Source organism: Plectropomus leopardus, chromosome 2 (assembly GCF_026936395.1).
Source record: "Plectropomus leopardus strain MGB_pleo_1.0 chromosome 2, ASM2693639v1, whole genome shotgun sequence".
Lineage (NCBI taxonomy): Eukaryota > Metazoa > Chordata > Actinopteri > Perciformes > Serranidae > Plectropomus > Plectropomus leopardus.
The window spans coordinates 21073961-21098798 of NC_142177.1; the positions used below are offsets into that span (position 1 = coordinate 21073961).

General features: G+C 39.6%; 1 protein-coding gene across 1 annotated transcript; it reads left to right on the forward strand.

Annotated features, from left to right (window-relative positions):
- Positions 1-24532, forward strand: dstyk (dual serine/threonine and tyrosine protein kinase). The gene is made up of 14 exons (XM_042504603.2): positions 1-1189; positions 3050-3459; positions 10063-10575; positions 10753-10948; positions 14199-14437; positions 16066-16149; positions 16238-16414; positions 19242-19371; positions 20076-20232; positions 21840-21972; positions 22087-22200; positions 22768-22882; positions 23160-23294; positions 23913-24532. Exons 1-14 carry the CDS (start codon positions 991-993, stop codon positions 24098-24100), a joined length of 2790 nt encoding a protein of 929 aa, XP_042360537.1. The 5' UTR covers positions 1-990; the 3' UTR covers positions 24101-24532.
- The last annotated feature ends 306 nt before the right edge of the window (positions 24533-24838 follow it).

Sequence of the window (24838 nt, forward strand, 5' to 3'; positions counted from 1 at the left end):
CCCTTTCCTCTCCCTAACTTTGGCTGTGTCGACTTTCTGTTTTGCAGTGATTTGATTGCTTGGTCTCGACTGTGTGAGTTGGTTCGGACACACCTCGCCCTGCACCACCACTCACTCTGCTCTTCATCTTCATCATCACCGAAAGAGAAAGCAGTTCATGCAAAGTTAGTTGTGTCGCGGTCGCGCTCCGGGGAGGAAGATGTCCGCTGGTTTCTCCGGGCCAGAGCCAGTTTAGGAAGATCTTTTCCCCACGGAGCTTCATCAGGAAAACGCCAACGCTTTTTGTCGTGCTCGAGTTGTCATTTCGAGGCGACTGTCAGAGTCGGGCCCCATCTTTTAACCACGGAGCTGCATGGCTGTGAAACGGTGGCCTGGACTATTTTCGTGGAGTTAACGGCTATGTCTGTTGTGCCAGGCCAAGGCGAGGACGGGCAGGAGATGCCTTCTGGCTAGCGGCGCTAACGATATCTGGACCACAGCTAGGTCTCTAAACACATTATTTAGCACATTAGTCGGCACACATCGTTGTGGTGTTGGTTTTCTTTTGTTTTTAAGTCACTCCATAGTCTGCAGTCAGTCAGACGGTCGGCATTAACCAGAAAGATGCCGAAATAGCGGTCACTTTGTTAGCTAACCGTTAAAATCTTATTAAAGTTTTCTTGCACGCGCAGCACGACGTTAAGCTAGCTAGCTAAACAGCTGCAGCATCACAACAACAAAAGCCAAATGCCAAGCCTTTATTCACTGATACTGAACACTGGCGACGGTTGTTTGTCCAGCACTAATACACTAATGTTATTTTAAAACGGACTACACGTGAATGAATTACTCAACCTAGCAGGTGGGTGGACAAGCATGGCTACTAACTAACTAGCGCATAACAAATAAAAGGATTGATTGACACTCGAGCAGCCCAATTTGGGTGTTTGGCACCTGTTCAACCTTTGAAATCCCAATAAGAAAAAAATACAGCAGCTCGATCTGTTGACCATGGAGGGAAGTGTACAACAACAGAAAACGACTCCTTTAGCTCGGGAACTGACGAGGACATTTAGCAGCTACAACAAACACACCATCCAGCTGAAGAAGAACCTGAAGGAGACTAATGCATTCTTCCGGGAAATAAAGCAGAATTACAGCAATGCTTGTGCATCTACAATAAGCTCGGAATCAGCGTCTTTTGAGGCAGGTAGGTTAAAAACCATGCAGCACCAGAACAACAACAGTGGTGTACCTAGATGTCACAGTGCTTAACCCTTTGAAACCTGCAGCGGCATCACTTTTCTTGTGCTGCTTTCAATGCCTTTCACACATATTTAACACCCTTGAACCCAAAGTAGATTTGTTTGATTTTTATCAAAAAACAGCGGAAAATGGCCAGTAGCAACTTGGTAAAAAAGTGAGTTAAAATGATTAAAACTTTATTCAGAATTACTAATAACAAATGTTAAATAATGTTACAGCAAATCTTTGTAATTTTGTTTTTCTTTCTTTTTATTTATTTGCAGGCACTTTTCTTTTTTCTTTAAAGAAAAAACTTATTTCTTGTTAATTTTCTGGTCATTGTTGCTCTTTGCCTTCTTCCCTTGTTTTTTTAAAGAAATTAGACCAATTTATTCAGGTTGCAAAGGGTTGTCTATCTTTAACGCATCCTAGATAGCTGCAAAAAATCATATTCAGATATATATGTTCTACGTTTTGTATCCTGTATACAAAAGAGCTAACAAGTTTCTGCAGCCAAGTAGTTTCTCCACCAAGCAGACTGAAAAATGCATTAATTAGGGTTATGGAAACTAAAGAGATTAAGCCCCCTCTGAAAAGAATGAGTAGCCTAAGTGCACCAAATATGCTGAGATTTCTGCACTCACCAGCTGGCTAACAGCTTCGGATATGAGACTCTCATTCTTCTATTTTGCATGAATTTGGCCTTTTGTATGTGTTAGTGACAGGTTAGGTTACTTTTAGACTCTGGACACATTTTAGCATCTTTGAGTCCAACTTTAAAACAATAAAATCATACTCTTCTTTTGATATCACATTGTATATCTTCATCATAACCATTCCAGATTCATGCTTTATGAAATTTCATTCATAATTCATTATCCGAGTATCTCATGAGTAATGTGAGCGTTTTTGATCTTATGGTTAAGTAACTGCCTCTATGAAACACTGATAAAAAAACACACACTGATGGTATGCAGATAAAATGTAACACATCACATCTGCAGGAGTGTATTATTTAATCAGAGCTAGTTTCCTGTACACATAGAGGGTCAAAATCTTTTCCTTTAATGTTGGATGAACAATGTTAAGCTGTAGATTAGTCATATTTGACAGAAAAATGGGGTAATAATGTTGCCTTTTATGAGTAGAGCTAAACACATGTCTTCACCTGTTAAACTGGATTCATCTTGTAAATATCTCAGTTACACTTACTCATCTGGAAAACAAAAAGTGCATCACATGACGCAGAACGATCATTACATAGTTCTTAATTTGACAATTTGTTTGAGTTCATACACAGGTCCACACTAACAGACTTTAGTCTTTCCACTGTGCTGGGGTCATGCTGTCAAATGCTCAACACAGGTCTGTCTGAAATAATAGGCTTCAATGCATCATGTTAAGTTCAAGGGGTGAATACTCAAAGGGAAATGCTAGATCAGAGTAGCAGTTACAGTAAAACCACATTAATGTTCGAAAGAAAATCACTTGTGTATGACTATGAAGTAGGCCATTGCTACTCTCTCCATTCTTTGTTATGTAACTGTTTTAGACTGTGACTCAGCATCACTGAGGATTATGTCTGATACCATCAATAATAGTGTTGAATTGGTTCTTTTGTATATGCTCCACATTTGAAGGCTGGATCAAGAATAATAGCCCAAGGAATAATATCTGATTTAAAAAAAGAAAATTGTCATTAAATACCGTATTTCTGCTTACAATGTTGACTGAGAACTTCCAGCAGGGTTCCACAAGGTTTCTGATAAAGTCCACCTCTAAACATCATATACTGTACCTCCTTTTGTTGTCTCCTTCACCCCAGGCCAGCTCAGCTGCATCTCTTTCCCCAGCCATGAGGAAGAGTTCCTGCGCAACACTGTAGGCGCTGCCCCGTACATCCTGGTACTGGGCCAGGACTGTGCTGCCCGCTATCAGCTGCTTAACTGCCTTCTTGGAGAGAGGCTGCTGCCATTGGGCCCTGAGGCCGGAGAGGCTTGTGAGGGAGTCCAGGGCACCGTCTGCAAGAGGCGGAAGCTGTGTTTCACTCATGGGAGACAGACACGGCTCAGCTTGGCACTGCCTGGCCAGTATGAGCTGGTGCACCAGCTGGCAGCTAACTGTGGACGCTGGGACACAGTGCCCCGGGAAGACTTGGAGATCCATGAGGAATGTGAAGACCCGGCCCACAGGCTAGCAGAGCTGGAGATCACCCTGCATCACCAACTACTACAGGTAGGCTTTAAAACACAGGCTGTGGATCCTGCGTAAAATCTTCTAATGTTTTCTTTTTGATATGAAAACATTTACATGGTAGTTTGCCACACTGACATTGCTTTGTTCCCTCTTTCTGAGCTTTCACATTTTAACTCAAAAAATTCATATATATACAGCATGGCTTGGCACTGACATTAGTCACCCATTAGGAAAATTTATATTATGATGATATAATGTTTTCTTATATCAACAATTTTCTAAAATGAGGATTCGAACAGTTTCAGGGAGATTAATTGACAAAAATTGTGTTATTCAGAAAATGCACTTAAATTGTCACTAATTTGCTGGGTTTTTTTTGTTTTGATTTATGTGAAAAACATCTGATTTTGCATATGTGAGTCATGTTGTGGTGTAGAGGACATCAAAATAAAACAAGCAGTCCTGAAGTTAAATCACTGATTTCAATCATATGGCCCAGCCCTAACTGTTTATTTTTTGTGTGGTGGCATTTCCTTCTCTAGCCCTCACCAAACGGAAAGATGGATTGATTTTTTTTCCATCCTTGTCTCTGGCTTGAACTAGCCTTTGTGTTCACACATGGCTGAGCTCACAAACAGATTACTGAACAGAGCTGATTATTGCCTGCGTTGTTCAGTGTTCTACTGATTTCTGCTACTGTGCAGAAATACTTTCTTTTCCAGTCGCTTTTATCTTGTTCATGTTTTGAGCCACTACTAAAAACCGATTTCAAGTTACTTTGAGGTTACATGGAAAAAAAAGGATAATTGCTGGACACAGTGGAACAGTGATTCTGGTCTTCAGCAGGAGTGACCTGAAAATCAAAATATCTTGTGGGAGTGAATTGATTAAGCATGGTGTAAGGATTGTAGTCATTCCTTATCATGTGTGACATGTGGAAATTAGTCTCTAATCCTTTAGACCAAGGCCCCTCAGTGAGCATCACAGCCCCAGAAACTAGGCCTTGCTCTGCCTCAGAGCAGCCCACCCGCCCAGCCCCCTTACGTAATGCCACTGGTCTGGTGCAATTCACATGACTAGGTCATTTTAAAAAATCCCAAACCCTTTGCTGTGATGAAGTTACCATGGTTACAACTGAATTCTTGGGCACTGGTTGTTCATATTGTTACTAAAGTTGTTGTTTTTTAACGGTTATAAAGTAAGACTTTGTAGTTGGGATTTTGTTTGAGTTGTACTATTAGAAAACACTCACTCACTACTTTTTTTAATCCAACACTTCTGCTAAGAAAATCAATTTGTACTTCTGTGGAAAGACAATATATACACATAAACATTGATTGCATCTTCAGAATATATGTTTGAGACTAAAGTAGATCAGTAAGTGTGTGTCAGTAGAGTTCATGTTTAACATGACTGTTGGACTTTAAAAATAGACTGTATAAATCATGGACGTAGCTACTGTGACGTCATCCATTGGTTTGTGGCATGCTGTTTTGAAGCCTGGAGTTAGGTATTTCGACTGTCCTCACCTGTGTTTTTGGAGCCAGAAGGGATAATATTTGGATGAGAGGTTGGTGCTGTAGACGAGCGACTGGTGGATCTGACTGAGAAGCCGAGGACACTATTGGCAGACAGCCTGTTACTCAAAGCGGACCCCCTTAAATATCCATTTGTTTCTTTGTTTTTTCTGTGCAAGGCTGTAAACATGATTATTTCTGTTGCAAAGTTGGGCATTTTATGTTTTATGGGCATTTGTGTTTCGGAACCAAACTCAAATAGACATTTAATGAATTGCAGTTTTGGGAACTTTTACACTGGCTTCATTTTTTAGTCTTGGTAGTTGTCTCTTGATTTTAAAGCATTACCAAATTTTCAAACATTGTTTGGTGAAACCCATAGTGTGGAGTTTTCGTATCTCTGTTTTTTGTGATAAACAAGAATGTAGGTGCTCATGCACACACCTTTAGAAACATGTAGACAGGTGCCTAGAAGGAAATTGTCCATAGATGAAGAAGAGGGGAATTCTTGCATTGTTCCTGTTACTTGCAGCAGACTTTATTAGGTATAACTAGCATTTCTATCATCAGACCTTCATCAGGATAACCTGACTCTTGTAAAGTTAATTTCAAATAACAGAACACTGTTTGGGAATTCCCCTTTTCTTCATTTTCTTTAGTGATTAACAAAAAGTTTATTGGTTGGGTGCCCTGTCCGCTCAGCTGGTAGTGAGCGCAGCATTAAGACCCAGTCTTTCCCACAGTGGTTCAGTTTTGAGTCTGGTGCGGGCCCTTTACTGCATGTCATCTGCTCTGTTCTCCCTGCCTCTCCTTCTCTCTCTGTTAATATCTTAATAAAGCAGAAATGCTTAAAACAATAATGTAAAAAATTGTGTTGGTAGTTGACCAAACATGGCCATACATTTTTAAAATCTCTTTCATTGCTGCTTCAAGATCCACCAGCCTTACCTAAAAAAAAAAAAAAAAAAAAACAACAACAGAAAAATGTAATTTATGAATGCCTGGAAGGAAAATATCAGTGCTTCTGGAAGTAAGGCTGGTCATTTCACACCCCTGTTCATTTTCACATGTGACTGAGAGGCTTGAGATGTGCAGTCCTTTATTTAGGTCAAACACTTTGTCATACTTGAGAGGAGAGGACCTCAGATGGTTTAATAGCAGAGTTGTTTGTAGTAATTACACAAACTTTATCATAGAAGACAGGGTTTTTCCTAGAGCAGTGGTGGTAGGTGGCGCGGCCCAAGGCTGTGGTAAAAATTGTTTTTTTGATTTTTCAATTTCACAACATATTAAATTAATGCCAGTTTCAGATACTTGAGGCTAATCAGCTAATCAGTTTATAACAACTCAGAAAGATGTTAATATGCGTTCTTTCAGTAAGTATATTTTATTTAAGTGTGTTTTAGTGGTAATTTAAATAAAATAGACAAAAATAAAAATATACTTATTTACACTGAAATTGCCAAAAATGTGAACTATCCATTTAAACAGAAAAAAGGAAATAGTTCACATGATACAAACGAAGCCTTTAAACATCACTAAAATGTGGCCCCATTACAGGGGAAAACATTTCAGCCACCTGTTATTCTTCATTCCCTCCTTGTTGTGTTTGAGCCAGGTGAATTTTTCTAGCCGTTGTGGGTTAAAACCACTGGCTCTGTGTTTATTGTGTTTATTACATCTGGGAAGATGAATAAAAAGTGATCTAACACATTACTATATGTTGAAGGCTCCATCAACACACTTGGTGTCAAAATTTGAGAGCTTTAACACACATTTTTAGCCTGATATGGACGCTCAAAGAGACAGTGTTACAGCTATCCCCAGTCTCCCCTACAGTCTGTCCCTGTCTGAAGCGGATCTATGTGATCCGTCTCCGATGACAGCTGGTGTTTTTCCGATGAGGATGAAACTTTTGCGACCGCACTTTAAGTTTTCCTTTTGACAGATACCATGATAGTTGCCAAGCAACCAAGATGCAGCTGCCACTGCCTGAAAATGTACCACTTCAAAACTTAACCACGGCAAAATCTGTATGATTATTATGAACGTCTGTTACTAAAACAGATGAGAAGGATCACATTTTCTTTACCATTTGCAATTTGTATAATTATGATTCATCTACTCCTCGCCTGGACTCCTCCTTGTCTCTCCTTCACTCTGCTGCTCCTCTCCACACACGGCCCCTCCCGTCTCTTGAGGTTTAGCAGCAATATTGTCAGACCGGATAATTTTTTATTTTTTTTTTATCAGGACAAAGCCTAAAACAGACACTCTTTGGACTGGAGGAAATTTCTCTGAGGAAAATGAATGTTTCCTGGAGTGTAGGAAGTGGTGAAGTTTACTTTACTCCTCTGCTACCAGTTTGTGATGCGGACAGTCATTGCAATAAAAAAGAACTGCTGAAGATGTGGAATGAATATATCGCATTAGTTTTTGCCAACATTGACCCTTTTAAGTGGTGGTGGCCTGGAAATTGGCAGTGGTGGCTGCTGCAGGGATTAATAAGCAGGAAAAATCCTGTATAAGAGAAAAGAAATTGTGATGTAGGTCCATGCTGAAATGAAATTAAATATTCTAAAACTCAAGCTAATATTTGCATATCATTTTAATGGTTGTGAACATAAATTTCCCCCAGTGTGCCACTCCTCTTTAGGTTTCTGCTGAATGAATGAGACATTAACATGTTTAAATTGGAGTAAAGGAAAGCACAGAATCTCTCTGCTCACTGTGGTATTCACACACTCCTGTCATAATCACAGCCAACTTGCTAATTACCCTCCTCTTCATCCTTGAGTTAACCCATGCTCCCCACCTCAACTTAAGCACCCAGGGGACATAAAGGGTGCCATGCTATAACTGCATTTCTAAAATTCTTTTGAGGTTCTGTTTTGTCTTATGCTCTGTGAATTCACACACACAAGTCTGTTAACAAAGGGCTGTGATATTAGCAGGCAGCCTTAAAATGTGCTAACAGAGAAAAACTCTAATTTCTTACATGGCCATTTGTCTTGACTGTGTTGCTTTGTGGAGCTGGGTCAGATGATAGTGTTGATGCTAACTCACACTGACACTTCTTAAAGACATATAAAAACAAATACAAAATTGAAAATTCAAAATAGCCCACAGAGAGTATCTTGAAGGGTTGCCGTTGAAACCTGAGTGCATTAAATCAATTCAAACATTGTTTGGATTTTGACTGGTTATGAACAAATGTTTGCAGGCTATCTTTGTTCTAAAGAGACTGCTCAGATGGGCTCTGCTCTTGTGTCTTGGAGACAGGACTGACTGTCTCCTTTGTGTAGCTGTTGGTCATTTTTGCCTCTTTTCTCTGGCTCTCTTTTACCCCCACCATGGTCTCCCTCTCAAGCTCTTTTCGAGACTATTTTTGTCAAAAAGTCGTTATTTATTAAGGGTTAAGAAAACCTTTTTACTTGTGTCATTTTCCTGCCCTGTCGTAGACATTCCCAAGACCACCACAAATATTTATGTGCCATTAGGTGTTCAGAAATAGAAGGAGCATGTGATGTGTGTGGAAGTGTTTCTTCTTCCTTTTGCAACTGAAGCCATTGAAACATTTTGTGGCACAAATTGGTTTGAGTAACTGTGCTCCAGTTGCCTTGAAGATTTTATCTAACAGGGGTTACAGTTATTCTTTTCTTGTATTTTATGTCAAGAAGTTAAAAGGTCAGTAAATCTAAATGACATGACACAGAAAACATGATATAAGATAAGATGATATCAAGAGATAAGTAAACCTGATTATCTTTTCTAATGTTAATAGAAAACAAAAAACTGTTCATAATGAGTTCTATGGATTATACAGCGTTAGGCTTGATCTATGCTTGGTGCATTGCATTAGCAGTGGCCACGAGTGTCTGCACGGCCAAAGTGACGTCACACCATCAGACACAGTCTTTCACGGGGGTTCCCATGCGAAGGGCTTTTGCCTGCCCTTGCTGTCAAGTATTTTCCAACTATGCAAACTCAGTTGTGTGGAGAAAATAGAGAAATCATTCTGTAGGTGTTTTCAGTACACTTCTCCCTACAGCTTGGGGGAATATTGGTCTGTTGTGAGAAGAAATCCGCACTCGAGTCGGTATTTTCCGCCTTCTGATCTAAATGCGCCCCAGTGCATCTGCTTGGGAAAACATGGACCCTTGCAGCAAACTATTGTTTGTATGTCAAGTCTCTGAGCTTCACAAGCGCCTACATCAATTACCAGAGCACAGTTTGCAAAGAGAAATGGCATATAAGATAAGTCAACAGTCTTGTTCAGCATTGCTTATTAAAATAACATACAGCAGCTCGAAATTGTGTGAAAGGGCGCTGAGCGTTATACTGTTAACCACCACAGCCATTAGCTTAAAGTCTTTGTGTTCATTCGTTTTCTGTGGATGGAGTTTGAGATTCATGTGCTTGCAAAAAATTCTATTAAGCATAAATCAACTGAATGGAAATCGCAGCTACAATTTTGTTTTTGTTTTTTAATGTTTTACAGCAAAAACATTACAAAAAGTTAAATAATTGATGAAAATGTTATTCTGCTCGATTCACGATGTGTGCTGTCAAGTTGCTGTGACATCAGGTGTGTTTTTGTTGTTGATCTTTGGCTAGATGGATCTTTCCTGAGTTTACGACTTGAATAACCATTTCATTTCACTTTTCCATGTCTTAGGTCATTTTTTTCTGAGTTCGAAGCACAGCGTATTGCAGCATTTGACTTTTTCTAGTTTAGCCCATGTCCCATTTCTGAGCATGGAGGGGGAAGGGTTTATAACCAATCCTGCAGCCTGCCCTCAGGGGGCAATCAAGATGTTTTGGCTTCACTTCTCAGGAGCTGTCACGACATCCATCTTTATACACAGTCCATGGTCTCCACCAAAATATTCAGCTCCTTAGCTGCTTAATGTTCATTCCAATTCATTCCAGTGCTACCCCACTAGTAGTGTCTGCATGGCTGTATTTCATGAGAACATGTTTTTGTTTCGTTTGCATAAACTGGGCTTTTTTACAGAACCATATTTCCCAAAAAGAAAACCTTTATATTAACCAGTGTGCTAAAATGAAAGTAATACCAAGTAACATTTTTGTGTTTTTTTTTTTTTTTGTGGTTTGTCATCAGGAAGCAAAAGTCATGGTGGTGCCTTGTCCGAGTGTCCAGCCCATAGAAGAGGCTTTGGAAGACTGCACCCGCAGTGTGATCCCTATCATACTCTATGCCATCAACCAGGACTCCCTAAGCACAGAGCAGGTGGCTGAGCTCTGGAAGGTCAAAGAGATGCTCCCCTTTCCCATCTGTTTTATTCGTACCCCTGACACAATGCCAGCAGCTTCCCCAGAATCCGGCCGCCGCGTCGAGAAGGAAAAGGAAAGGGAGAGGGAGAAGAGCGCCCTCTATAAGCAGCTGCTCTCCCTCGACTTCCTCAGTAACCCAACAGGAAACTGTGCCTGTGGCGCCCCTGCACCGATACCCACCCCGGGTGCTAAGCCCCAGAGTGTGCTGGGTGAGACTTTTGAAAAACTGCATCGGTTGCTGGTGCCTTTTGCTCGCCAAGTTCTTCAAAACCAACAGGTGGAAGCTGCCAACCTGCTTAATGGAGTTCACTGTCGCTGTTTAGATCTTTTCATCAACCAGGTCAGAGGATGGTGCACTGTTCATCTGTATGTCAGTGGTTGTTTTAACTGCTTCATACTCTTTCCAGTTGTTACTGCCTTTGCTTGAACTGCTTTGTCTTGTGCGCCTCTGACCCAGTACACCCATTAAAAAAAAACACCATCAGACCTTAATCCTTTCTGCTTCTATTCCCCGCAGGCCTTTGACATGCAGCGGGACCTGCAGATAACACCCCGCAGGCTGGAGTACACCCGTGAGAAAGAAGGTGAGCTCTTCACCTCCCTTATGACCATCGCTAACCGCAAACAGGAGGAGATGAAGGAGATGATTGTGGAAACGCTTGGCAGTATGAAAGAGCAGCTGCTGGAGGATGCAGCCAACTTGGAGTTTACAGGTTAGTGAGTCAACATTATGAATAAATGCCACAAGGCAGGCAGGGTTTCTCTTTTGTGGTTTGTCAAGATTTGTTAGATTATTAAGGAAGATATTGTTTTACAAATGGTGGCTCGCACAAAGGTTTTCAGAATAAAAGCTGACGTGTGAAAAATTGAACTTGAACATTTGCCCGTAAATTTTAACTTGTTTCACTAAAGACATTCAGTCAGCTACTGTTTGATAACAATAGAGCTGATGTGAGAAAGATCTTGATAAGCACAACCCTTACATAGTTAAGAGGAGTGATGACAGTGAAGATTTTAAAGTCTTATCAGGCTTGACCATATCAAAATAGTGATTCTAGTCCAAACAGATATTAACCTGAGCTACAAAAACAAAAGTAGAAAAGTAAAACTAATGTATTAAAGTGTGCAAACAAGGATGTACTTGTTAACTTAATGTAAAAAGATTTGTTTTATTTTGTACATTGCGCCATCTGGGATCTTTCTGTGTACCTACAGTTAAATGTTCTATTTTTAAGTTTTTTTTAGAATGTACTATGTACAGAATAATACATTATTAATGTAGTTAAAAGCTTGTGATTTGAATGGATATTGCACATATTTTGACATCATCAGAAGTTGGTTTATCATGTGCTGTGGTTTTCATGTCAGGTTTGTGGTCAGCAAAGTTAATTCTATATTTCTGATAGGTTATCTCTGCTGCTATTAAATTAATTCTTGCTTATTGCACTTATGGGCAGAAAAGTACCTGCTTTTTGTAAAAAAGGAAGTATTAAGTTATGTTTGTTTGTTGTGAGAAAGCTGTAGTCTTTACGGTCACTGAGTAAATCCAGAAGTGAATTGACATTACTGAAAGTAGTTACTGAAAGTCAGAGGGGTTGTTGCAAATTGTTGCAATTTTTTCCCCCAAAAAAGAAAAAACCTAATCTATTAAATTATCTTAATCAGGAAATAATAGCAGTTTTACATTCTTGACCCTTGAATTATACTAAATCAAAACCTGTGATTTTTCTTTCTGCAAAAAAGATATATCTAAAATTGGAAGCCTGCTTCCTGGTTATGTGTTTATTTTGTTTTCAAAGAAGTGGGACATGTGATTTGCCCCGATAGACCCCAGTAACTTTAAATCTGTGGATTCACATCGGTTTCTAAAAAATTGACTACTCGTGTGCCTTGTTTATTTTTCTCTTAAATCTTCAACTTAATGAGAAAAGATTCCCTCTTTATTATTTCTCTATTAAAGGAGATGGATGACTCGTGTTACCCATTCAGATTACTTTCATTTTATCCATACTCTTTGTGATACTGCAGATCTGTCTCTAAAGAGGAAAAAAGGGACAACTGACTTGTCTTAATTGGCCAGGGTTCTCTAGTCTGCAGCATGACCTACTTAAAGCCAATTTCTTTACTGTCTGTAGATTCCAGTCAGACCTGCGGACATGGCTGAGCCAGCTGCATTTCACAATCTGCCCACAAAGTTTTGCATTGTATGACTCATATGTTGTGAGCGGCAGAGAAGTTTTTTTCATTGGTTATTATGGTCTGTTATCTTCCGGTCTCCCTTCCTGGAAGTTTATTCAAGAAGCAGGTTTTTTTTTCTTGGTTATCTGGATAATTTTTTCTTTGTAAAACCCCGACGCAGGGTTTTAACATTAGACCATGCTCCAGAATTAGATCTGAAAATCAGTCATTATTCATGACAAGAGCCATATGCTAACACGTTTAACCAGACATGTGTCCTGTTCTGGCATTGCACAAACAAGATTTGTAGATCATTCTGGTTATGCGAACATAGCTCTGATATGAAGGATTTAAGGTGCCCTGTGACTTTTCTCATAAACAAACAGAGTTTCTGTTTACATTCAGTCAGGGTTCCCACGGTCATAGAAAACCTGGAAAAGTCATGGAACTTCACAAACACATTTTCCTGGGTTGGAAAAATCATGCAAACAGTAAAAGTCATTGAAAGTTTTGAAAAATTCATGAAATGTTGTCATGCTAAATTGTTAAAGTAATCATCCATGGATAACCTTGCACGTAATGCAACATTACAGCAATTTTTTTCTGTCGCTGACGACATAACGCAGCTTCAGTTAATGTTGATGACAACATTCTGTGAATCATATGTTTCTTCATTTTCTCTCCTCCTTCCATCTCTCCCTTCATGTATGTCAGCAAGCTGAAATTATGTTTGAATAGAGTTTGAATATGAAATGTGTGAAAAATGAAGGGCAAGTGAAAAGTCAAAGAAAACTTTCAATATTTTTAGCTGTGAAAGTTTGTGAGAACTGCCTTGGACATCTCTTTGTGTATCCTTCAGTTCCAACAAAAATATTGAATCCCCTTTCTTCCTCATGAAACATTTGCAAATTTGATTATTTGAAACATTTACACCTGCTTTATTTCCTTGCAGGTTAACTTGCTAGCAGTTCTTCTTCCCCGCTTTAATGGTGCATTTCTGTGTTTCTTAGAGCCTTACCAGAGCCTGTAGATCACTGAAATAGTATGAAACTATTGGCAGGACTGTCCTACGTGTGTGCTGCACAAGAACAAACTAAACAGGGACTCACACATAAAAATCACTGCTCAACAGCTAATACTAGTTTTCAAAACCTCTATAGATTATGTGAAGTTATTAATTCCAAGTGATTGTACACTCAGTTGTCAGTTTTTTTAGGTACACTTAGTCTAGCTGAATAATACAATAGTCCTGCAACAAATCCTACCATCATGAATGTTTTAATGTTCAGTTTTCACTGAATTTGTTTTTAGAGAGGTGTTGATCTAACTGTGTGGTCACTCTGGAGGCTGCAGTTTCTTGTGCTGTTGAACTGTACTGCATTATACAAAGAGGTTTTTGTCCACACCTTTTATTTCAGTGAGGGTTGGCTAAATGACAGAAACACCTCTCTGTGTAATGCAAAGCCACACAGTGCTAACAGTAGCCAAATGGGAAAAACAGGTTTCGACAGAGTACACAGAATCTACCACCTCCCTCCATATTGTGTTCGCAAGAAGAGCTCTCTGTGTTTTTCTCACACAAATGAACATTTCTTTAACATTAAATTATTTAAATGAACCTTAATAATGCAGTCATAATATGAAATGGCCCTTTGTTCTCATTCAGCAGTGCGTCTTGTTTAACATCTTAACTGTCATACTTAAAGCATTAATTAAGATTTCTCTCTGCATCTAGGTTACGAACACCACTTATTAACATGACAAACTATTTTCTTTCAACTGCAGACATCATAGTAACAACTAATGGAGAGCCTGTTACATCAAAGGAGATCAAATCTTGCATCCACCAGATCCAGGAGCTGATAGTGGTGCGTTTGAATCAGGCCGTGGCAAATAAGCTGATCAGCTCTGTGGACTATCTGAGGGAGAGCTTCGTAGGAACTCTGGAGCGATGTCTCAGCAGTCTGGAGAAGTCACACATTGATTCGTCTGTCCACAACATCACTTCCAATCACCTCAAACAGGTGGGCCGTAGTTTGTAAAAAACTGGAACCTCATTTAGTATTCCTGTCATGAATGTGTGAAGATACTTAAATCTAATTAGTTTGATCATCTTAATTCATGTGTTACAAGCTTTGCATTTAAAAAAGGTTATTAAACTTTGTTTTTTATAGCGTTTCTTGACATCAAGTCAAGTTACAAAAACATTTCCAAGAAAATAAAGCTGAAAACTAAGGGACTGAGGCTCCAATAGGAACAGTGTAAGGAGTTTGATTCCAGATGTTTTGAGAGAAATTTTGAGGTTTAGACTTTATGATAGTGATTCTTTTTTTTCTCTGTTATTCATTTAACCCTTTAAAGTGTGGTAGAGAAGCAAATCAGAACAAAGAGTTCAACAAGTGACATTTTAGCATTTTAGAAAGTGTATGTACCAATAAAGATCGGTGGCATGGTGTTGCAGCGGTTAGCACTGTCACCTGTCAGCAAAAGGAGCCTGGGTTCAAACCCACCGGGAGACTGGGGCGCGTCTGTGTGGAGTTTGCATGTTCTCCCGTGTCCGAGTTTTCTTTGGATTCCTGGGCTTCATCCCACAGTCCAAAGACATGCAGGATAGGTTAACTGGTGACCCTAAACTGCCCGTACATGTGAATGTGAGCGTGAATATTTGTCTGTCTCTGTGTGTCAGCCCTGTGATAGTCTGGTGACCTGTCCAGCTTCCAGGTTGGCTCCAGGCCCTCCGTGACCCTCAAGAGGATAAGTGGTTACAGATAATGAATGTAAATTGACCTCTTGACTAATGAATAACGTTTATTGATATCTTAGACCACTGATTTTGCTGCATTTTCTATTCTCAGACTTGAGAATAGGGTTGAGCGAAATACTCTGATGAAATGAGTATTCGGTTCGTACAATTTTTATGAGTATGCGTATCTGAATAAAAGGTGTCAATATTCATACTCATATTAAGGAAAATCCTCATTTGGGTGGCTGTCCTCAACCTTCTGCTTTTGTGATTAAAAAATGATCTGAAGCGCATTCCTGAGATTACTCTGTAAAAAATAGTTAATACAGCAACTCCTGATCAACCCATGTACATGTCAGGCTTAAAAATATTAACTTCTCGTTAGGTGCCTCCGATTTCTGGTTTGAGTCCCATCCACTTCTGATAAACCTTGCCCCTTCCTTGGGAAGTTAATATAATGGCATACTCGTTCATTCCCACTTGAGAGAAAGATGAATAGTGAGAAGTCCCTGGCGATAAGACACCATTGTGACATAGTATTTTAGATATAGAGATGTAATGGTTAATATTACCCCCGATGGAGTCTAAACACTGGTGGTAGAATTGGGAGAGTTTGCTGAGGATCAGGATTTGGAGCAGGACTGGGCAGCAGGTGTGTGAGGGTGGAGGTCACGTCTGTTTGTCCTGAAATGACACCTGACAGCAGCAGAGAGGAGATCAGTTTTAAAGTTTGACAGCAACAATATGATTGGTTCGGGGAGATCGTGGCAAAATCTAGTTGGATTAATAAGTGTGACCTGCAGCGTCAGCTAAAAAAGCAGAGAGTGAGGTGGAGAGATTTATGCAGAGATGGAAGCACAAACAGAGATGTCCTGACTTATATTTATTAACCCTTCTCCTCTTCCACAGTTATTAAATGCTGCCTATCATGTTGAGATCACCTTTCATTCAGGATCCTCCTTCACAAGACTCTTCTGGGAGCAAATCAAACAGGTCAGCATCTTATAAATTCAATAATAAGAGTTTGAAACCACATTGGTGACTTCTGGAGAAGTGTTCTTACTCTGAGTCTTGCTCTCAGATAATCCACAGGATAACGTCTGTGAACCCTCCTGCCATCACTCCAGAGTGGAAGAGGAAAGTGGCCCAGGATGCCATAGAAAGTCTCAGTGCTGCCAAACTGGCCAGAAGCATCTGCTCCCAGTTCAGAACCCGCCTCAGCAGCTCCCACGAGGCCTTCGCCGCATCTCTACGTCAGGTGGCCTCCCTCTCTCTGCTGCATTTTTTTTCCTTTAGTTCCTCATCTATCTCTCTCAAAGGGACAATTCACCCCAAAGTCACAAGTCTTACCTGTAGTGCTATTTTCAGTCTAGATTGTTTTGGTATAAGTTCCTGGGTGTCATAGATATCTGCCAAAGAGATCTTGAATATAATTGAATTACATGGCACTTGGCTGGTTGTTCTCAAAGCGCCAAAAAAATTGAAAAATTCAACAGCAATTAATGTTTACATCTCACGCTGTCATGAGCACAAGCCTCTCGTGCAAATGACGTGTGATAATAAACTGAACGATAGCTCCATAATCAGTTACTCTCAGGCCCTGCACAGCTTATGGTTCAGCAACTTATTCCTCTTTACTAAAATTGTTTCGCCTTTTAAGCTGTGAGTCCCTCCATGAGGTCCCTGACAAATCAGTTCCACTCAAATGGCTCTGATTATAATTCTCACATGACAGACAGTGTGGGTCACATCACTGCATACATTTCCACGCCCGCTAATTCTTTACTCCTAATGCAGTTACACAAATGCAGTGATTGTGGTGATTCTTACACAAGGGCTGAAGTTAAGCGATGTTGTATTAATATGTTCTTTTGAAGAAAATACGAGCTTTTGAACAGAATTATCCTAATTTAATTCAGTTATTTAACCGACAGAGTTAGTTATATATAGCAGTGCAAACAAGTCAACCTAATAAAATAGCATTATACTTTTGTGACATTCCTGTTTCTAAGAATTAAATCACAAGTAGAGCGTTGGATGAGTCATAGAGAGAGAAGCCTGTTCTGCAGCGTGTCTGTATGCAGTTGGATTTGAAGGAAGTGTTATGAAAGTAAATGAAAAGTGTGCTGTAAAGGCAAATAAGGGATTATTATCAGAGGATTATGAACCTTAATATTGATGCAAGAAGAAGAGCATGACCTTTTTTTCTGCCCTGAAAAGTATACATGACAAAGACACTCAGCACTTATTGTGATGCCCCAAGTTGCAACAATGTGATGTTAATTGTCTTGTAGTGGTGAAAGGAGAATGTTTGGGTTGGCATTGACGGTACACTCTGGGTCAAATTTCCAGGCTCTGTTTTTATCCTCTGTATCTTTGGCTCCATCTGCTTCTGCACAAATGAGACTCAGGGCTCCAGTCCTGATGCAGTGGATTGCAAAGCATGTCAGGGCTTGTTCCATGCCAACTGTTTAGTTTTTCTGCAACAGGGCATCAGATACAAACACTTGCATGAAAAAAAACCAACTTGTGAAATGTGTAAATGTGACAGTAGAGTTATGGAAATCCAGGTTGTAACAAACAAAAAATGAGAAAAAAGAGGAGAATAAAAATCAAGTTAATTCTTCACATTAACGTTTTTTCATTAACACATTTACAGAATTACTTTTTGTTGCATGTTAATACCTCAAAAGCTTTCCTGATACACTTTTTAACAACCTCTCCTCTTGTAAATGGCAGATGGTGCACAGTGAAAGTTGCATAATTTTTACATTACTCTTAAGCCCTATTTGCACAGGACAAGTATTACCTGGGGATTTCTTTTGATTTGTAATAATTCCAGAGGTTGTCTGTGATTTTAATACTGTGTGAATCTGCCATGTCCCTAACTTGTTAAGTAAAATTTTCACTGCTGGAGAGTGTGTGCCCCATGTAGGCTGAGGCCACGACAGCGACCCGGGCTTGATTCTGACCTTTTCTGCATGAATCCCCCCACTCTCTCTGCTACCTTTCCCATCTAAATTAGCTGTCCTATGAATAAAGGCAAAAATGGCCATCAAAATAATCATTAAAAAAACATTTACTGCGCTTTGTTTCTGCCTCTGTCCTGGTAGAGAATTATGGTGGCTGCGTTGTTACTGTGCACATCATATCTGGGGGAAAATGTTGAATGTCGAATGAAAAATTTGAGTGAAATACAGTCTTTTCTTATCCCAAGCATATTTGCCTCATGACACACAGACTGAGGTAATTTATAAAACAAAAGTTTCCCAGGAAATACAAGTCCTGTGTTAAACAGGGCTTAAGTTGATAATTGTAATACACAAAGTTGTCTAACATTAGAAATATCAACAAACTCAGCATACTTTACCAAGCAACCAAGTAATTAAAATAACAAGTAATAAAATAAACAAAGTAGAGTGAAAAGACTTATGATGGCTGCTAAAGTTTTCAGGCCATCAATAATTTACTGATATAATCATAATGGAAGGGACTACTATCAGACAATATGCCAGACAACTAAATACAATGTTTAGATATTGATCATTTAAAAAACAAACTGGAAAAGTCACCCACTACAGACGTGTGGTGACTCAGTTTAATAAAAGCTGTGAGCAAACTTTACAGTATGTCCCGTATCATGTTGACTTACAAGTTCCAGCTGAGCCCAAAACAAACAGCAGTGATGACAACCCAACCCTGTGCTGTCACCCTCTGGTTAAAATTAAAAATTCAATGCATCAAGGAGTAGCTCTGCATTAACCCTTCTAACTAATGTCTACAGCGACACAGAGGTCAAAGCAACTGGCCTTTAGTCACTGAGAACCTGAGAGCAGTCGTCCTCAGCAGCAGTCTCCATGGTGATGGCACCTCCTGACGTTGTAATGATGTATGTAGTTAAAAAAAGAGGACAGGATTAGATGTTACAGGGTTGACCAAGAAAGTTTTTAAAGATAAAAGTAAGGCACATCAGACATTGCTCTAACAGTTTCAAGTCAGTGAAATAATTGTGAAATGAAAGCAGTTATTTAGCAGTGGTTCTTAATGCTAACCATGAGATGTTATGTCATGTGTTGGATTTGTAGCTTGAGGAAGGGCACACTGGCCGTCTGGAGCGCACTGAGGACCTGTGGCTGCGTGTGAGGAAGGACCACGCCCCTCGGCTGGCCCGTCTGTCTCTGGAGAGCCGCTCCCTCAGGGATGTGCTGCTGCACGGTGAGTCACCACCAAATCCTTCCGTTGTTCATACACATAAAACTCTCACTCTGCTCACACATTGCTTCACAAAAGTACTTATTGTAAATTCTGTAAATTGTGTCTTGTGTCTAGTATTGTAAATGGACTCTGGTATCATTATTCATCTCTACCAGACATGTAAATATTTTCTACCTTGAATATTATTGTATATCTGATGGGGCTTTTTTTCACATAAAAAAAGTTTAATTACCAAATTGACATTTTTTAGTATTACATATAGTCCTCTCTCATAAAAAAAATCCAGAAAATATGAATATGATATGACAAATGTAAATATAGTTTATTCCAAAACTGCTATACACAAGAAGTCTCCCTCTTCACTTCAAGTCTTAACCTCAGTTTTAAGGTGAGCACAGAGGAAGTCTCCACATTCTGGAGATGAATGTGAAAACAGCCTTTTAGTGTCAGACTTCCCATGTCACTTTGCACAAGCTGAAGCTCAAACATCAGTGAAAAAACAATTAATGAAACATATCTTTGACTGGAGAGAGACTTTAAGGAAAGCTAATTCAGAGAGACAGTGCTTACATACAGACAGAGTCCCGCCTTGCTAATGAACAATATTATAATAATTTGCAAAGCATTTTTAAAATGTTTAAGCTACCGAATGCAAAACATTTTTGCTACTTTGAGGTAAAAATGACTGTGCTGTTTTCTGACAGGCAAGCCTAAACTCGGGCGAGAGTTGGGTCGGGGTCAGTATGGAGTTGTGTACTTGTGTGACAGTTGGGGAGGACGCTACCCATGTGCCTTGAAGTCTGTGGTACCACCTGATGATAAACACTGGAACGACCTGGCTTTGGAGTTTCACTACACGAGGTGAGTGAGTGTAAAAATGAAATCGCACACAAAGACAAACTTGTTAAGACAGCTGTTTAAGCGTGATGTCATCAGCAATCCTGTTTATCACTGAGTTATTTTAAGGCTTCACGCCATACTGCCGCAGGTAGAAAACCCAATACTCATCACAGCTGACAGTGCATTTTACTGACACATGAAGGGCGTGTATCAGAAACACTTCAGTTTCTGAAGAAGCTGCATTGATCAAGAGCAGAAAACTATGATTGGATATGACAGTTGACTCATAAATAACAGCTAAACTCCACCCAGTATATAGAAAGAATAGTTTGACTGCTGAAGCCTTGAGGCTTTTCTGTGCACATATCAGAATGACAAAAGTGTCTTTTACCCTTTTTCCACCAAAATTATCACGTATATGCAGGTTTTTTTAAACATGGGAAAACCAGCTTAATACAGGGGATAGACTTTCCCACTACCAGTAGATAGGCCTGTCCGTTTTTGTTTTTTCTTTTTTATGTCATGTTCAATGTCACAAACACGCCAGAAAAAAACAAAACCGAGTTAGTGAAGGTAGGAATTATCATGGAGTCCAGTGAAAATGTTACAGTAGTTATTTTAGCCCTGTATTTGTGCGTATGATAAAAAAATACAGTAACATAAGACAGCATATAAAACGACCCCACCCACTGCAATTAAAGACAGTTGTAGATGTATATTACCAATTTACAAACAGACACATTTTTTTTTAAATATTTAAAAAAAGAATACAAATTCCAAACAATAATTCTTAAGATTCAAATACACAGAGGAAAAAAAACTAAAATAAGATATTCCTAACAAGAGATGCCAGAGATAAAAAAACCCCAAAAACTACTACTACATAAAAAAAATATAAAAACAAAACAATAACTTTTATATGCACTGTTTACATGTCACAGGTCATTTAAATGGTACTAAACTCCTTCAAGAGAAATTCTTTAAGATCTTTTCTAAAAATCAAAAATGAGGATTGACTGTTCCATATAAGTGGACCTCTCAGGCACAATTTTTGAGAGCTGCTTGGACAGAGATGGATGGAATATGTGACTGACATTGTAGCAGAAAGGGGGGAAGGAAAGAAAAAGGACAGAATAGCCCTTTATACCCCTGACAGTAGAGGAAGATGGGGAGTGAGAGGAGATAAATGAGGCACGCACGAGAGTGAGCAGTAGATTAAACAAGGACCTGCTGGACAGTGTAAACTTTCTGGACACCGAGGCTATTGAAGGTGTGTTTATCCCTGGAGCAGGAGGGATGAAGGGACTCTTCGTCATCTTATTCTTAAACATGTTTGGATGCACACTGGTGGACTTCTTGCTGTGGCCATCAGATAAGTTTCCCTGTTCTGCCCTCCCCAAACTTCTCTCTTAAGGAATTTACATAATAGTACTCCTCTTAAGCGATATCCAAAATTAATTTCTTTTGAATTGATAGGCATTTGCTTTGTGAAATTTTGTGTTTAATTATTAACTGTAATCATCAGAATGCAGGGCGTAGTAAAATGAAGATCATAAAAAGATTATTTTATGATTATATGTCAAACATTTAAATGTCCTCCTCTCTCCTTTGGATGTTTGTTGCTTCAGGTCTCTGCCCAAGCACGAGCGTCTTGTTGACCTGCATGGGTCTGTGATCGATCATACTTACGGAGACGGCTCCAGCATCGCTGTGCTGCTCATTATGGAGCGGCTGCACAGAGACCTCTATACAGGCTTGAAGGTGACTTGATGATACACAGATTACAAAAAGAGACACATTGTTGTTTTATTGGCAAAATCTCACTCATTACTTCCAGTTAAATCTCCTTTTGCATTCTCCTTCCATCTCTATCAGGCTGGTTTATCACTGAAGGAGAGACTTCAGATCGCCCTGGATGTGGTAGAGGGGATCCGCTTCCTGCACGGTCAGGGCCTCTTGCACAGAGACATAAAGCTAAAGAATGTTCTGGTAAGTTCAGACCATAGACAGTACATAAAGATGGACTACACACACCCACTTTCCATTTGCTATGCTTCAACTGAGGCTAAAGTATTCGGCATTCAGGTGCTGCAATCTTAAGCTGGTGAATTCATTTAGAGCTGGAGTCTGCGCAGTGGCAATATCCGTGGTGGGGGAGTTCCCGCCAAAACACCTGCCCAAACAATCGCGAGCAGCTCCATTGAATACGAGTGCATAGATTGACACACAGCTGTCACTCAAGGCGGAAAATCAGGTTTTTGTGGAATTGAATAACTCATTAAAAGAAATTTATCATTAAAAACAATCACTTGGGCAGGCTTTGTGATCTATACTGCAAGCAGACACCAGGGAGCGATCGAGATTGGAAATTTATACTTGGTGGGACCTGTCATGTTGTCCATCTTTATATCCAGTCTATGTTTCAGACCAAAAGTTCAACAAACCTGTGGAATCTGTGACTTCTGAGGTGTTTTATGTGTGTGAGTCTATCACACCACTTAGTGATCAAGTGATTTCTTCTTTTTTTATGTCTGCTGACCCTCATTTCTTTTCCAGTTGGACAAACAAAATCGTGCAAAAATCACCGACCTGGGCTTTTGTAAACCAGAGGCCATGATGTCTGGCAGCATAGTTGGAACTCCAATCCACATGGCTCCAGAGCTGTTTACAGGTACGATTACTGAGCAGTAACACGAGCCATTTTTTGATCATGAAGCAACTCAGATTATTAGGTCAGAAGTGTCAGAACATGCAACTGCTAGTGGCTCACAGAGGTTTCTTTACTTGAGAGGAGAGTCCTAATAAATGACTTTTTACAAACACAGTATCATCAGAATATGAATGTCTCATTTTATCTTGTGTCAAAATGAAATCTAAATGTGCAGAAATGCTAGAGCATATCAGTCTTTTTAAGGTTTTCCTCTACATTATCACCCTTTTCCTGACAGGAAAGTATGATAACTCTGTGGATGTTTACGCCTTCGGGATCCTTTTTTGGTACCTCTGCACTGGTTCAGTGAAACTCCCAGAAGCCTTTGAGAAATGCTCCAGTAAGGACCAGCTCTGGAATAACGTTAAAAAAGGTAAACAATGCTGTAACACCTGAAGTTTGATTCATTTGGTGCGGGTCAGTGAAATTAAAACATAATTTGTTTGCTTTTAGTTCTTGTTCAGTTTGTGTTCACACTGATGGCATGTGTTTGTGTACACTGCCGCACGGTGAGTATACTTTGCTCTTTCAACATTTGAGTCTGTTGTTTTTATGCGAATTGGCTAACTGCCTTCATGACGGCCCTCTGGTTTCCCTTTTTGAATGGCAAATACAGACTGCGGCTGTCTGCTGGTGTGTAAATTTATCTCCTCTGCGTGCCGTTTGGCCATCGGTTGCAGCCTTTACAGCATTTCCACTGGCAACTTCTTGGTAGAGACACAGGCAACCTGAGGCAACTCAGCAGCTGCCTTTCATTGTAGCTAGTTTTTTAAGACTGTTTGGTGTGTCTGCGCCTTAACACAAAACCACTAAATCACAACCTAAAACATATTCTACCTCATGCTGATGTATTCAGATGAAAAACCCTCCCACAGTCTTCAAACATGATGTTCAGTATCTGAGGACTGTCTGTTTTTTTTTTTTTTTTTGTTTGTTTGTCATCGCTACGTGTTTTGGTCTGTTGGCACATTTGTGTTCATGTCGTCTGCAGGAGCCCGACCCGAGCGGTTGCCCACTTTCGATGAGGAGTGCTGGCAGCTGATGGAGGCCTGCTGGAACGGGGACCCTTCCCAGAGGCCCCTGCTCGGTATTGTAGAGCCCAGCCTGCAAAGCATCATGGTGCGGCTCTGCAACTGCGGCTCAGAACAGAAAAGCAGCAGCCTCGAAGACTCAAACTGAAAACACTCCAGACAAACTAACACACGTGTGACAGGGATTCTGATCAGGAAAGTATTTTTCTTGTATTTATGAAGAGTGGAGATAAGCAGGCAACCAGCGAATGATGTTTGAGCTGTCCTCCTTTGTTGGATTTACATTATTTATGAGGAGTTGATACAGACCAGAAGTTTTCAAATATGTGTGTGTTTTATTGTTTGTGCTTTGTGTATTTGTATACAAACTCTACAACATGCTTTCTTCGTAGCTCCCTGCTAATTGCTACTTGGTCATAGAATTGTTACTAGATGCAAATTGTTTTAAAAGTAGTCCGTTCCCAGTGTTAAGAAAAAAAATATATAAATATATAAAAGATTAATTTTAGATTGTATTTAAACTGAACATGTCTGCATCTGTACAAATACAACATCTTTTTTAATAAAATGTTACAACATATGAATGTGTCATGAGCTGGATTTTTCTGGGGTTAGAAAGTCTTAAACCTATTCCCATAAATCAGTGGTTTATCACATTTTTGGCTTAAAACAAACAAAAAAAAAAGTCCATTTGCAACATTTCATCTCTAGTTGCATGTGTACACTGGTTGTGACTGGTTCAAACAATCATTGTTTTCAGGAAAGAAAATGTTGTCTAGCAGAATGATGCGTTTTTTTTGTTTTTTTTGCTTTTCTATCCTGTTAATCCCCTTTAGACTTGACCTCCACAATAAGAGTCGTTGCTCTAAATCATTACAGTCTGAAA